Below are 14,843 nucleotides of genomic sequence, written 5' to 3'. Positions count from 1 at the left end.
GTCCACGATGCCAAGCTTACTGCAGAAACAACCAGTTGAGTTCAGCATTGTACACCTTTTAAAAATTGCCAGGACTCCTTACTATTACCTGATGGCTGTAGCTTTTGCTATTCTGCTAGTAAAAGCTACGCTGGGAGCAAAACACCCTCAAAGTATTTGCTCCTGATTTAGCTTTTCTAAAAACAGAACTCAAAGTTCAAGGCCCTCAGCTGGGAAAGCAGCAGCTTGTCAAGGGCTTTCACCACTGCCCAGTAGCCACTCCTTCAGCAGAGCCTCCCAGCCTCCCAACACCATCTTCCCCTGAAAAGGCCAAGGTCCTACATAATTTCTGATGGGGAATTTTAAATATCAAAATCATTTCAAAAGCTGCCCAGCTGCCTGCCGAGGTTCTTAGAGGGAACTGGAGCTATGACCAAGACAATGACTGAGAGGTAGCTCTAAACAGAAAAGAGGCAGTATGATTTGTTACTACTGTATCAAGTGTGCAGTTAAATTAATATAAAATGAAGTCTTCTACCTTTTTGGGTACTGTTTTCTCCTTCTACTATCAATTATTTTTGCTAGTGTACAAACAGCTATAGGAAAATAAAGACAAAGTTATAAACAAAGGTAATTGCCCATTTTTAAAATTCATCCTTTATATATGATATGCATTGTGTTCAAAGATAGCTAGTTTAACAATATTCAAGATGAATATTAATTTGAAATAAAATTATATGCCAGAATAAATCTAATAAGAAAATAAATTAAGACTTGCCTTTCACTTACTGAAATGCAGTGTCTCTTGAGTTATTGTACATCACACAGTGAAAGAAATGCAATGCTTTAAGAAAAAGTAAGGTATTTAAGTATATTTCCCATGTTTTCTATATACTTTAAATGAGTAATGCAAATAAATACAAAAGACATACCCTTTATTTTTAATGCTTTACTATGTGACCACTACTCAGACCCTCAATTTGATTTCTGTATCATTCTTTTCCTGTTTACTAGTTGTAACTGAGCCAGTTACTCTTTATTCCTGGGTATATCTAAAAGATCTTAGATGGCTAAATAGCTAATTTTATTTTCCTGGGTTGCTACTTCAGTTAAAACTGCAGAAAGTACTTTTGAGTGTAGAGATACATTTTGTTACAGGAAGACTTAAGTCAAGTATAATTTTAGACACGGTATTTTGCTTTGAGGAATTTGGTTATATCAAACATCATTATCTTTTTGCTGAAGAAAGTCTTCTGTATTTCCATTCTACTCAGCCACCATCTAACCAAGTGCCTAGCCAGGAACTGTAGTCATCCCTAACTCCTTTTTCTTTTGGATAAAGAATGCCTACTGACCCCATCTGTCTTCTCCTTTCAACTGATGTGGTTCATCCCTGCTAAAATCTATCATGGTACCCTTTTCTTCATAACACTTATTACAGTTTTAAATTACATATTTACTTGGATAAATTTATTTATAGTCTGTTTCCATGGACTTAGGGACTCTGTTTTATTGTATATATACAGTGAATAGGATGGGACTGCCACCTAGTAAGATTTACTGGTTAAATAAATCTGTTTGAGTTTTTAAAAAATGGATGAATTATAGTCACTTAATGAATATTTGTTAATGATTGATGGTCTTTTGGCCTCCAGTTTAATCTCTTTATGATTTTTCACCTCCCTGCTATCTATATAGTACACTGTGAAGGCCCAGAAGGTAGAAACCACATCTTTTCATCTCTGTATCCAAAGAGATGAATGGCCTAGGACCATGCTGAACCATTTTAGTGATTCAATCTTTGTTGAATGAATGTGCCTTGGAATGAGTGACAGCCATGAAATATGTTTTGATGAATCTCCTAAAAGGGTCATATTATTTCTTTTATAGGTTTTTAGTATTTTAGCACCACAGCATTGCAATCCTAAGATACTAGAAATAGAACACACACACACACACACATACACACACCCCAAATCCAGAGAAAACTGAAATGGTTAAACAGAACAGATTATTCTGAATTTTCCTAGTGCAAGACGGTTCCCTACATTTAATGCTTCACTCAGTCAAATTTTATTATTTATTATTTGTGATAAAAGTTCTTTATTCCAACTCTGTAGGGGACATTCCCCACCCATAAATGCCTTTCACTGGCAGTGAATTTTTTTTTTTTCACATTAATCAATCTGTTTTCCTCACTTTAATCCAATTATATCTAATTACAACTCTTTGTTCTAGGGCAGTAAATTACGTTTTGCTGCTCCCTATGTCCCCTTACACCCTTTGAGTGTTTGAAGAAAGTTGTATTCTTCTTGAGCAGTTTCCTAGTTGAGTTGAGACTATTTAGCCTCTTTCATATTTGTTCATTAGTATCTCTGTTTTCTTGATTGTTGTGTTGGCCCATGTGGAACACTCTTCAGTTAGCTCCATCTTTCCTGTACGAAGATTCCTTAAGATAAATGCAGCTCCTGAAGTTCAAACTTTACACGGCAATGTATGATAATACATTTTTTCAAGAGGTTAAGGCCTTTAAAAACTATATTTGGTTCTAATACATATGTTCACTCATTTATGCATTTAAAAACTCATTTTGTTTTCATCCACCAGACCACAGTGTAGAATCAAGTTCTTGAGATCTCTGTGTGTATTTGGATCAGTCTTTAAGGTCAGACAAACCTGGGTTCAAATCCCAGCCCTGCCTCTGACCAGCTGTGTGAAGTTGAACAAATTATATAATTAATTTAAGCCTCAGTGTCTCATTTGTAAAATATAAAAGTCACCACCTAACTCCTAAAGATTGCTAAATGAGGTAAGTTATGTAAATTGCCCAGCACAGTGTCTGGCCCATAGTAGCCATTCAACAAATGCTACTTCTCTTCTTTGTACCCTATCTAATTTTGTCCAGGCTTTCTGAGAGTTTTGATATTTCATAATTATTTGCCTGATTATTTATTGCTTGTCCTCATGAAACACAGAATGGTGTATTGTTTATTTATTCAGTGAATTACACTTTCTGTTTTGGAAACATCGTAGAGAATCTCATGATCTCTCCCACTTCTCTTCCCAAATTTGACTGACTTTTATTATTCATCAGTTCATAAAATTTCTCCTTTTTGAGGGGTGATTTTAATTTATGTCATTTGATCTTTTTAAGGGATAGTCCCAGTATGATTACTACAGTATGATATATGTATTTTTCTCTATCTTTTCCATTTCTTAACCCTCTGGTTTTACATCCTAGATTTTTTTAAAGCTGACATTAAAGTTTCCCAACTATGATTGCCAAGTGACTGGTTCTATTTAAAGTTTTCAAAAACAGTTACTTCATATTGATTCTATGCTGAAATCATTCACAGTTGCTTTCAGCATAAAACAGGAATGTCTAAGTTGTTTATATGACATAAAATGGACTCATGTGGTTTTGCTGAAACTGTAATTTGAAAGAAAAAGCCCACCAAGCTACTATAGGAAGAGACTTTAATGACCCTTGGGAAACAATCCTTTTCTGATACGGACTGGAACATAGGTACAACAATGAAAAGTGGGGAAGTGCTATGGGCTCCTAAATGTGGTAAGGTATCTGGATTTAATTATTTAAAAATTTTTACTTCTGATACAATTTGAAGGGAAAGTATAACCATCCTAGAGGTAGAATGAAACAATTAATAACTAGAGGTACAAGCAAGCAGACAAACACAGAAATTCTTCTTGGGAGCATGATGAGAGGGTGATATTTGAGTTGACTGTGAAGGATGGAAAGACAGTCTGCAGCAAGAGAGTCACCCATTCTAGACACTGTGTTTCCATCAGTTGAGCAGTTTTCACCTAAGACAGAAAGAAGAAAAGAAGAAGAAAAAAAGCAAGAAGGAAAAAAAGATAGATTTGGATGGATGACTGAGCTCTTTACAAAGATAGCTGGCTAATCAGGGTAACGGTAACCAAGTAACAAAATGGTATCTTGGTAAACACTTGGTTTGGGTTTTAGGGCAGAAGGACCAAGTTTATTTTTGTTCACTCTTTGCTGAAAGGCAACAGACTACATTTATTTTGGACCACCAGAGAGGAAGGAAGGGCATGTCAGTTTTTCAAGAGGTTGTTTACTTTGACGGGGAATAAATTCTGCTTTCTTTTCCATTTGCTGATTTTTCTTTATGGAGAGAGACGATGCAATAGTTAAAAATATGTCATAACATAAAAGCCAAAAATTTATTGTAAAGGAACTAACTGGCTGTTTCCTAAAACAAAGAGCTATTCTATTCTTTAAAAAAATTTTTTTTTTAATGTTTATTTATTTTTGAGAGAGAGAGACAGAGTGTGAGCAGGGAAGGGGGAGAGAGAGGGAGACAGAATCCGAAGCAGGCTCCAGGCTCTGAGCTGTCAGCACAGAGCCTGACACAGGGCTTGAACTCACAGACCAGCTCATGACCTGAGCTAAAGTTAGGCACTTAACTTACTGAGCCACCCAGGTGCCCCAAGAGCTATCCTATTCTATAAGTCATTTCTTCAAACATCTATTTCAAACCATGTGTTGTATGGGAACATGTGTGTGTATGTAAGGGAAATTTTCTGTAGAGAGGTGTCATAGAATAGCTGTCAATATTTCACACCCAATTTCCCATGAATCTAACATTTAAGATATTCTTTGGTGTTAAAAGGTGGGGGGGAGAATGGGGCTTCATGAAGAACTACATTCAACGATTATTTAAATCCAACACAATAACATAGTAGTTTAGTGCACGTTCTGAAATATGTAAATACAGAAGTAAAAGTAAATTGTCAATGTAGTGGTAAGTTAATTTTATTATAAATTCCAGTCTTATTACACAATAATGAACTCTAAAATATGAAGTACTTATGGTAAATCAATGTATATACTATGAACAAGAGGGAGTTCTCTGAATGGAATTGCTAGATATTTATTTTGAAACTGTTACATGAAAAACAGGTATCTTAGAAATCTGCCATAATTTTTTTTTTTTTTTTTGAGAAAAGCAGAGGTTCTAAGTTAGACATTCTTAAGAGGGAAAGATAAGTGACATGAAAGCTTTTGAGCATATATATCTATCATTGAGTCAGGAAAAATGTCTAGTCAAGAGTTTTAGTAATCCTTTAGGATTTTCTGTCAGAGTTATGGCTAATTCAGTGAGCAGATTGAGTTATAGATAATTATTAGCTCAAAATCTTTCATTCAAGGATGGAAGTGAACAGAGCGCACATTAGAAACAATGGTATATGTAATGGTTCTCAATTGCTGGCCAGGAAACCAAAAGGCTGAATCAGAATCACCAACCTTGCTTTTAAAGACAAAAACAAAAACAAAAACAAAAACAAAAACAAAAACAAAAAACAGATATCTGCTCCGGATCCCTGTTGGAGATTTTGATTCAGAAGATATAGGGAAAGGCTCTGAGAGTTTATATTTTCAGTAAGTGCTCCCAAGTGATTCTGATCCATACACGGGTTGGGGAACCAATGACTAGATTGGAGTAGTGCTTGAGATCAGAGAAAGAAGCTGTGAAGGTGGAGGCAAGACTTCTTTCAAAGGAGGGAAACCATTCCACTTGTGGTATAGAGTATGAGTCTGTTTGAGTTCCTGATTTGAAAATGATCTGATAGCTTGAAATTGGCCTTGGGGGAAATACTTAAACCATAGAAATTGGCCAATGCTATAAATCTGGGCATTTTCCCTCCCTAGAAAGCTAGCACACCACAGTTCAGTGAGGTCATTCTCATATTTTTAATATGTGTGCCAAAGGAAAATCTACTTAGGTGATAGGATACAACAGGTACATAAGTGACATTCAATATTTCAAGTGAGTTACTCTAAAAGAGACTGCTCTTTTAAAACATAGAGACAGTGTTCTTCAAAGTATCTTAGTACACAGTGATAATTATATTTTCCATTTTACTTCTGTACTTTAGCAACCAGCTGGTCTGAGCCTCCATTCTCCTCTCAACTCTAGATTCAGCTGGAGAGATTCACATTTTCCCTTGTGTTTACAGACCTTAAATGCACTGTCCTTTACATTTTTTTTTTCTGAGTTGTAGAAATAAATTTAGTTCCAATGATCTCTACTAGTCTTAAAAAAACAAACATCTCTAGAATCCTCAAAGTGCTTTCTTGGCTATGGAAATGTGTTGTTGATTGTTTGTGTCCCACAGTTGATCCTACTTAAGATTGTAATAAAGAGGAAGCGAGAACAGAGATGATTTAATTATAAATCTATTGGCCAGTAGATTTGGTTTAGAGCTCTTTTTACTCAGGTCTGATGAATTTATTACCATCAACTAAAAAATGTATATGTAAGGACAATAGCATTCAGCATAGAGCTTGTCAGGAGAGTGGAAGGGAAAAATAGCCTGGAACATCAATGGAGCCAATAAATCCTTGGCTTATTTGGCAGAGAGTTAGCTACCTAACTGTGAACAGAATCTCAAGATTAATGTCACCAGTATTTGTTGGATGGAAAAATGTGTCCAGGTAAGTATTCTGTTAAATGTATATATATGTAATCTGTGAGGAAGAATAACATCAGTTCATTTTATTTTCTAGATCAACTCATTAAAGTCAACAGAGGCAATCATTGATTAGAAAGTAGTACAAATATTGTGTTTCAGTACTTTTAGAGGAAAAAATAAAAACAGCCACCAAAGAAGTATCAGAGGCATCTCTTCAAGGAAGTCTTCCCTTAATTGCTTTCACTCTACCCTACACTCTCTCTAAGAAGCTTGATGTATCCCTTTCATTGCATTTGCTCATATAGTGGGGATAATAGTACCAACATCAAACAGCTTTTGTGGAAGTTAATACATATACAAAGGCTAATACATATACAGCCTTTTGAACAGTAAACAGAGAATAGTAGGCACTCAATAAATGTCAACTATTATTTATTATATCATCACCATCACCACAGTATATTGAAATAATCTGTTACTTAAATTTCTCCCCATTTAGAATTAAAGATCTCTTAGGGAAGACCTTTTTATCTTTACAGACCTAGTGCTTACCGCAATGCCTGGCATAGAGGAGGCACTCTGTAAGTGTTTCCTGAGCTAAACTGAGGTATAATTTATATACTTCTAGTAAATTTTGTCTGGGCTGCTGCCTCAGGTTTTCAGTGGTTCCAGCTCCTGAGAAGATAACTAGGAAATAAGGGAGAGATGTTTTCATAAATCATCTCTGGAAGTCCAACAGACTATATTGCCCTGCCTTACTTAATATTCTGTTTGTGATTATTTCACTGACGGAAATAGAAGGTTTACTATTTCCTTGATATACAGTTGTAGGCTCTAGCACTTAGAAATGAGGAAGAAATATACAGAAGGAATATTCTAGGATATATCTTCCCAAGTGAAGTCTTTCCATAGATATGTCACTATATAATAGCGGTATTTTCCAGCATTTTCCAATATGAGGCATAGCTTGAGCATAGCACAGTAACAAAAAGAAAACAAAACAAAAATTTTAAAAGGTATTTATCTTGGCTCCTTAGACGCTCTGTAAGAAAAGCATTCTTTGGTTAAATCTGAGAGACACACCTCAAAGTTTTATAGGAGGTTTATAATGAACATTATTAGCATATGAAATGCTTGGAGAAATCCTGAATAAGTACTTGATTAATTCATCATTTCTTAAATTTTGAAAGTCATAGAAAACATTTTCCTTATCTAATTCCTATTGACATCTCATGGAGTTAGTGTTGCATGAATCAAACTTTGGAAAATGCTGCACTATGGAAAAATATTCATCCAGATATCTATTTTTTAATCAGTACATCTCTATGTAATTCATTTTTATAAATTCTAAGTTCATATGCATACAAATAGAAATGCAAATCTTGGCTAACTTGGATGTTCTGGGAATGGTAGGATGTTCTAGCCGACTTAATTGTAGAGTAAGTGCTAAGATGCATTTAACCTTTGTTGAAAAGCATTCTGAGTGTGCCTGGCTGGCTCAGTCGGTAGAGACTCATGTTCTTGGGGTTGTGAGTTCAAGCCCCACATTGGGTGTAGAGATTACTTAAGAATAAAATCTTAAAAAGACAGAGAGAGAGAGAAGAGAAGCATTCTGAAGCAATCTTAAACTTTAGTATGATACAGTCATCTGGGAATTTTGTTAAAGTGCATATTTGGTTCATTAGGTCTGGGATGGGATAAGAAGTTCTGTATTTTCTAATCAGCAACTGAATGATGCCAACGGGGCTGGCCTATGGACCACACACTGAGTTGCAGGTTACTTTTCCGCCTTGGTAAGCACAGTAGAATAAATATAATAAAATTGTTATTTTGAATAACATTGTACATGTTGATATAAGCACACACTGAGATAGTTTAAATTTTTTAATATCATATCATAATATTGACTTGTTTTCTTGATACGATCTTCCTCAGAAAAGTAGGAACTAATGGGGGGAAAGTTCTAGTTACAGCAATATCTCTATCAGCATCTAGCATGAAATCTGGTACACTGTAACGTTAGTAAATGTTATCATATTAGTAAATTTATCATAAACATTGTCAAAGTTAATAACTCTGAAGGTGGCACATAGACACATCTGTTAAGGAGATAGTCGATGATATGAAAATATTACTAGATAAAAAAATGAAAACTCTGCCAAACATGTTGACAATCAAACAATATATTATGGAGAGTATGAAGGTAGAGAAAAGAACTGGATGTACGAATAAGTATTGGGAGTTCCCCCTAGTTCAGAAAAGTTGAGAGAAGAACAGAAAGAATAATATTCTGGAAGAAGGTGCCAGTAAAGAAATCCATGCTAGGGAAGTTGACACAGATATCTTGTCCCAAACATATGCCAGAATAGCCATAAAATGAATGGAGATATGCTTTCCTCAGCTGTCTAATCAGTGGATCAGGGGGCTGTCCGGAGAAGGAAAGAAGGAAATATGGATCTTCCCTACTAATCCATCTACCACCTACAATTACGCTAGAAGGACTAAATTGGTATCAGTTATTTTCATAACTTCCTTACTTGGTGCATTAAATACTATGAAGGTATTTGTTTAGGAGTGATTAGCAATTTCACTTAGCAGTAGTATTTTCTATCTTTCAGTCTTTCAGAATCTCATGACAACTTAAAGAGTTGAGTAAGTCAGGCAAATATGTTCTAAATACCTCATAATATTTCAGGTTTTTTTTAAATGTATTAATGTGGTCTTGATGGCGTTTTCACTGAAATGGCTTTGGTGCTTTATTTAGGTCTTCTAATACTTAGATAATGCCTATAAATATCAACTTGGTAGGGCCCAGGAAAAATTATGCTAAATGATATGGTTGACTTTCAACCACTTGTGGGTAGTGCAGTCAGCTCCATCTCACTGTCAAAGATGAGGACACCAGGCAACCACCCATATTTTCTACTATTCTCATTCCCTTTTGTGTTGTTGCCTTCCCCCCTCTTTCTTGCCTTTATGGCCATTCTGAATTTTTTTCATTTCTCAAAGTATGTTATGTTCTTTGTCCTTCTGTTCCATTTTGGCTCTGGTTGTTTTCTCCACTAGGAATAAACTTAACCGTGCTATGTTGATTCCTATTAAACTTCAGGCCTCAGGTTTTATATCAAAACTCAAAACATTCAACTTGTTTTTTTAATTAATTTTTTAAAGTTTATTTGTTATGTAGAGAGAGAGAAAGTACAAGCAGAGAAGGAACAGAAAGAGAGGGAGAGAATCCCAAGCAGGCTGCACACTGTCAGCACAGAGCCTGATGCAGGCTTGAACTCACAAACTGTGAGATCATGACCTGAGCCAAAACCAAGAGTCAGATGCTTAACCAACTGAGCCACTCAGGCACCCCAAAACATTCAACTCTTGTTAAATGCTCCTCCTATGAGCTCCCTCCACACTCTCTAACACAATACTGAGCATACTTACGTGATCTAACATACATGTGCACACATACATACCACTATTTGCTTACATAAACACCTATAAAACAGACATATATACTTTTACACAAATTCTCACATAAATAAACACTGTGAAAAGACTGTGTCTCTCTTATGTGTTGTTAGTTTTAGCTACATTCTCACATTTTGCTTATGTTTTTATAGAACTGGTAGTTTGGGGACCAAAACCTGTAAATTCTTTTTTTTTTATACAAGTCTCTAAAAGAGTTGTATAAGTAAAGTAGTGATCATTAACAAGGAGTCAGTCACTTTTTAACTAATCTCCTTTTTCATGATCTTTTTGTAAAATTCTGAATTTAAAATTCTAGGATTTAAAAAGCTCTCTAGGATTTAAAAAGCTAGAGCTGGCAACCTTTTTATATTTTGTAAGAATATGAGCCATAGCTTGAACATAACACAGTAACAAAAAGAAACAAAACAAAAATTTTAAAAGGTATTTATCTTGGCTCCAGGTCTGCCAATAAACCTTTTACATTTCTTTAAAAAAAATTTTAATGTTTATTTTTGAGAGAGAGAGAGAGAAAGAGAGCACGTGCGTGCAAGCTGGGGAAGGGTAGAGAGAGAGGGAGACACAGAATCCGAAGCAGGCTCCAGGCTCTGAGCTGTCAGCACTGAGCCTAATGAGAGGCTTGACTCCTAGACTACGAGATCATGTCCTGAGCGCAAGTCCAATGCCTAACCGACTGAGCCACTCAGGTGCCCCAAACCTTTTCTATTTCTATTTTTTTTTTTAATTTTTTTTTCAACGTTTTTTATTTTTATTTTTGAGACAGAGAGAGACAGAGCATGAACGGGGGAGGGGCAGAGAGAGAGGGAGACACAGAATCGGAAACAGGCTCCAGGCTCCGAGCCATCAGCCCAGAGCCTGACGCGGGGCTCGAACTCACGGACCACGAGATCGTGACCTGGCTGAAGTCGGACGCCCAACCGACTGCGCCACCCAGGCGCCCCTCTATTTCTATTTTTAATGGTTAAAGAACTTGTTTAGTTCCCTGATGTGTCCCTAGCTCTTGGCACTCAATAGGCACTCAATATATATACATTGAATGTTTGAATGAACAAATATATGTTAGGTACATTGTACAACATAGTGTTTCAAGTCAATGCTATTTAATAGTATCTTTGAAAACGAATTTGAAAATGTTCCCCATTGGGGTGCCTGGGTGGCTCAGTTAGTTAAGCATCCAACTCTTGATTTCAGCTCAGGTCATGATGTCATGTTTGTGAGTTCAAGCCCCTTGTCAGGCTCTGAGCTGAGTGTGGAGTCTGCTTGGGATTCTCTTCCCCCCTCTCTCTCTGCCCCTCCCTTGCTTTCTCTCTTTCTCTCTCTCTCTCAAAATGAGTAAATAAACTTTTTTTAAAAAGCAATAAAAAAGGAAAAATGTTGCCTGTTGTCCAACAAGAGAGTTACCTTATCTAAGTTACTCAACGATAAATTCCTTTTCTATATTATTTGCTTAGTAGTTAGTACATTCTTATTTTTAGACATTTCTACTAGTGGTCTGAGGATATGCAATACACATATATACATATCTATCTATTATATATTTTTAAATATATATCTTTTCTTTTTAAACTTTTATTTTTAAGTAATTTCTATACCCAACGTGGGGCTTGAACTAACTCATGACCCTGAGATTAAAAGTAGCATGTTCAGGGCACCTGGGTGGCTCAGTGGGTTAAGTGTTCAATTTCAGTTCAGGTCATGATCTCACAGTTCATGGGTTCGAGCCCCACATCGGGCTCTGTGCTGATAGTTCAGAGCCTGGAGCCTGCTTCAGATTCTGTCTCCCTGTCTCTCTGCCCCTCCCCTGCTTGCTCTCTGTCTCTCTCTGTCTCTCTCTCTCTCTCTCTCAAAAAAGTGAATAAACATTAAGAAAAAAAAAGAGTCGCATGTTCTAGAGACTAAGCCAGCAAGGCACTGCTCTATCTATTTAAATATATCCTGTAGAAAATGGTATTAGGACTGAATATATTGTGAGTCTAAGCAATTTTATAAGCAGACCCTTCATTGAGCACTTGGGGCTGGGTCTTTATTTTATTTCCCAAGGTACTGTGGATTTTAAAGATGTAATTATCTTTGACATAAAGTGTTTTAAATCAATAAAGAGTAGAAATTCTGTAGCATTATTTCCCACCTTCTATCTTATAGGACAATAATAGCTATTATAATGTTAGTTTCCATTTCTTGAGAGCTTTCTATAAAGGCAATGTGCTAAATAGTTTACATACTTTATTTTATATAATTCTCATTACCACCCTATGGGGAGAAAAAAAAAAATCAAAATCCAAACAGCTTTAATAGCTGGCATAAGATCACATAACCATAAGGATCAGGGAAAGCTTCTATTCCAGATCTGTTCAAAACCTACTCAAATGAAAGGAGCAGGAGTAAAATGGAATTCTCAGAGAAATATTAAGATGCAAATCTAAATTTTGGGCTCAATGTTGAAAGTGAGCTGTGCCACCTTCTGTCTTCTACAATTTAAGAGAGAAAGCTTGTAACAAGCAAGAGCACTCAAATTTCATGTAGATATCTCCTGTCTGATGTTAAAAATATCTATTTTTCAAGAGCATTAGAATTTTTTTTCCTTTAAATTAAAAAAAAGGCAAGATTTTAAATGATTCTTTCCCATTGTATTGCTCCCTTCCTGTCTCTGTTTTTGAGCCAGAACATGGAGTCCTTGGTGGGGAAAGGAAATGCATGATCATCAATCTCCATTAACAGTCTTGAGTGGTTTTTGTCGTCTAATAATTTCTGAGTTGATAGATGTATAGCTACTCATGTAGTTAGATGAGCTATTCATCCACATTGGACATCTCCTTAAGCTCTGACTGTGCCCTTCAGAGTCACATGTTTCAGATAATGTCTCATTAATTGAGCAGATCTTTTAAATTCTACTCTTTTTTCATATAAACGTCTTCTTGGAATTATGCTAACAAAAAAGCAAAATTCATTTTATGGTGTTTTGGGGAAGAGTAGGGGATTATTGTTATGTTCTAAATTAGTCTGTAATACAGGAGTACATTAAGGCAGTGTCAACCAAAGTATATTCATAATGATATGAAAACCTGTGGTTTTTCAGGTTTCACATTTGCTGTAGAGATGAAGCTAGAATAACCCAAGTGCAGATAATAACTCTTTATTTCATCAGTTTGAGTTCACTTATTGTCTAAGTCCTACTCATATATTTAGTCTTAAGATAATTTTACAAGAAAAGAAAACACTTTTCTTGGTAATCTCTGCACCAAATGTGGGGCTTGAACTCATGATCCCAAGATCAAGAGTCACATGCTTTACAAACTAAGCCAGCCAGCATCCCCTTAAAAAATTTTTAAAGGGCACCTGAGTGGCTGGGTCAGTTGAGTGTCAGACTTCGATTCAGGTCATGATCTCACAGTTCCTGAGTTCAAGCCCCACATCGGGCTCACTGCTGTAGGCACAGAGCCCTTTTCAGATCTTCTGTCCCTCCCCCACTGATGCTCTTTCAAAAATAAGTAAAACATTTAAAAATTTATTGTAAATATATCTTTCTTTCAGCATCCTTTTTTTTTTATCTTGGGTCATCTAGTTTTCCAAAATGTGATGCTATGGGAAAAAATTTTACTTCATGCAGAGTGATAAAGGAGATTATTTTTATGAAGTTGAAAGTTCATGCCTTTTATCAATGAAGAAATGAACTAGTGTATGTGAGTGTATTGTCTGAGAATTTCATGACCTCTCTCCCATGGATCAGCATATAAAAGATGGAAAGATTCATCTCTTTTGTACAAAGCAAGTTTTTTTTTTTTTTTTTTTTTTTTTTTTCAGTAACCACTAGTTGACTTACTTTTGCAAGCATCTGGAGCAGAAAAAGGTCTCCGGAGGTCCCGGTAGAAGCCTGGCTTACATCGCTGGCAATGCTGACCTTCTGTGTTGTGCTGACAGTCATTGCAGACACCCCCACTACGATTACCTGATGCCTCCCACACCTTAATGTCAAAGTGACAGGCATCAGCATGCCCATTGCACTTGCAGGCTGAGGGGGGAAAAGGCATGGGAGGAAACCAAATAATTAAAAATAAAACAACAGGTTCTCTAATATTCAGGCAGTTAAAAATAGGGTAAGCTGATTGCTAATTTTTTAATTCAAATATAATTAACATATAGTGTTATTTTTAAAAATTTATTTTTAGTTTTTTAAATAGTGTATATTTTCACAATACATGCTCAAAACATATAAAGTATATAAAAGGCAGACAATGAGAACTCTAGTATCCCTATCCCTGTGTATCCTGTCCTCCCTATTTTTAACAGGTTACTACTTTTTTTTTTCAGTTTCTTGTGTATCCTTCCAGTGTTTCTTTGTAATTTTTAATTAAAAAATAATTAAGTTTTGGGATATGCCTGAAAGTCAGCAAGACATAGATCCATCTCCTTAGGCAGAGATGTTACTGTTTCCTTAGCAACTGGGGTTGACATTTATTGTGGAAAAACTATTTGAGTGGCTACCCATTTCCTACCCGCCAAGGACCAGAGTCATCACTGTGGGTCCCCTGACCATGCTTAGAAAACTCCACATTGTCAGGCATTATTTGAAAATGAAAATTCATATTGCAGATACAGGTCTGAATTCATGCTCACTGAGAAGCCTAGAAGGAACCTTATGGGGACAGGGATTAGGAATTTGTCAGGTAGATTGATTTGTCTTTCATGAAGTACTATTCCTTAGCTATTGATGTACTGGTGAGTACAAGATAGTTTCCTATAGAAGCCTGAATTTTTTTTAGAGAAGAGACCCACATTGTTTCTTTTGTAACAATTTCTCTAAGTCATTTATAATATCAATAGCACCACGTGACAAGTCTCTGTGTTCTACAGGTCTTTAGATACGCAGTTGGTGTCTGTGGAAAGGACCAGGAATGGCACTCTAGGAATTTAGGAGAAATTCT

General features: G+C 35.9%; 1 protein-coding gene across 2 annotated transcripts in view; it reads right to left on the bottom strand.

The window, feature by feature from the left end:
* Positions 1 to 14,843, bottom strand: part of NTN4 (netrin 4) — a 126,653-nt gene that overhangs the window by 27,867 nt on the left and 83,943 nt on the right. For both annotated transcript variants that reach the window (XM_025926628.2, XM_086712606.1), the window contains one exon: positions 13,742 to 13,930. In XM_025926628.2, coding sequence (XP_025782413.1) covers positions 13,742 to 13,930 — 189 coding nt within the window. The remainder of the gene's footprint in view (positions 1 to 13,741; positions 13,931 to 14,843) is intronic.

This window comes from Puma concolor, chromosome B4, assembly GCF_028749965.1.
Source record: "Puma concolor isolate L17-30 chromosome B4, mPumCon1.1.hap2, whole genome shotgun sequence".
Taxonomy (NCBI): Eukaryota; Metazoa; Chordata; class Mammalia; order Carnivora; family Felidae; genus Puma; species Puma concolor.
This window is presented reverse-complemented; position numbering and strand designations above follow the sequence as displayed.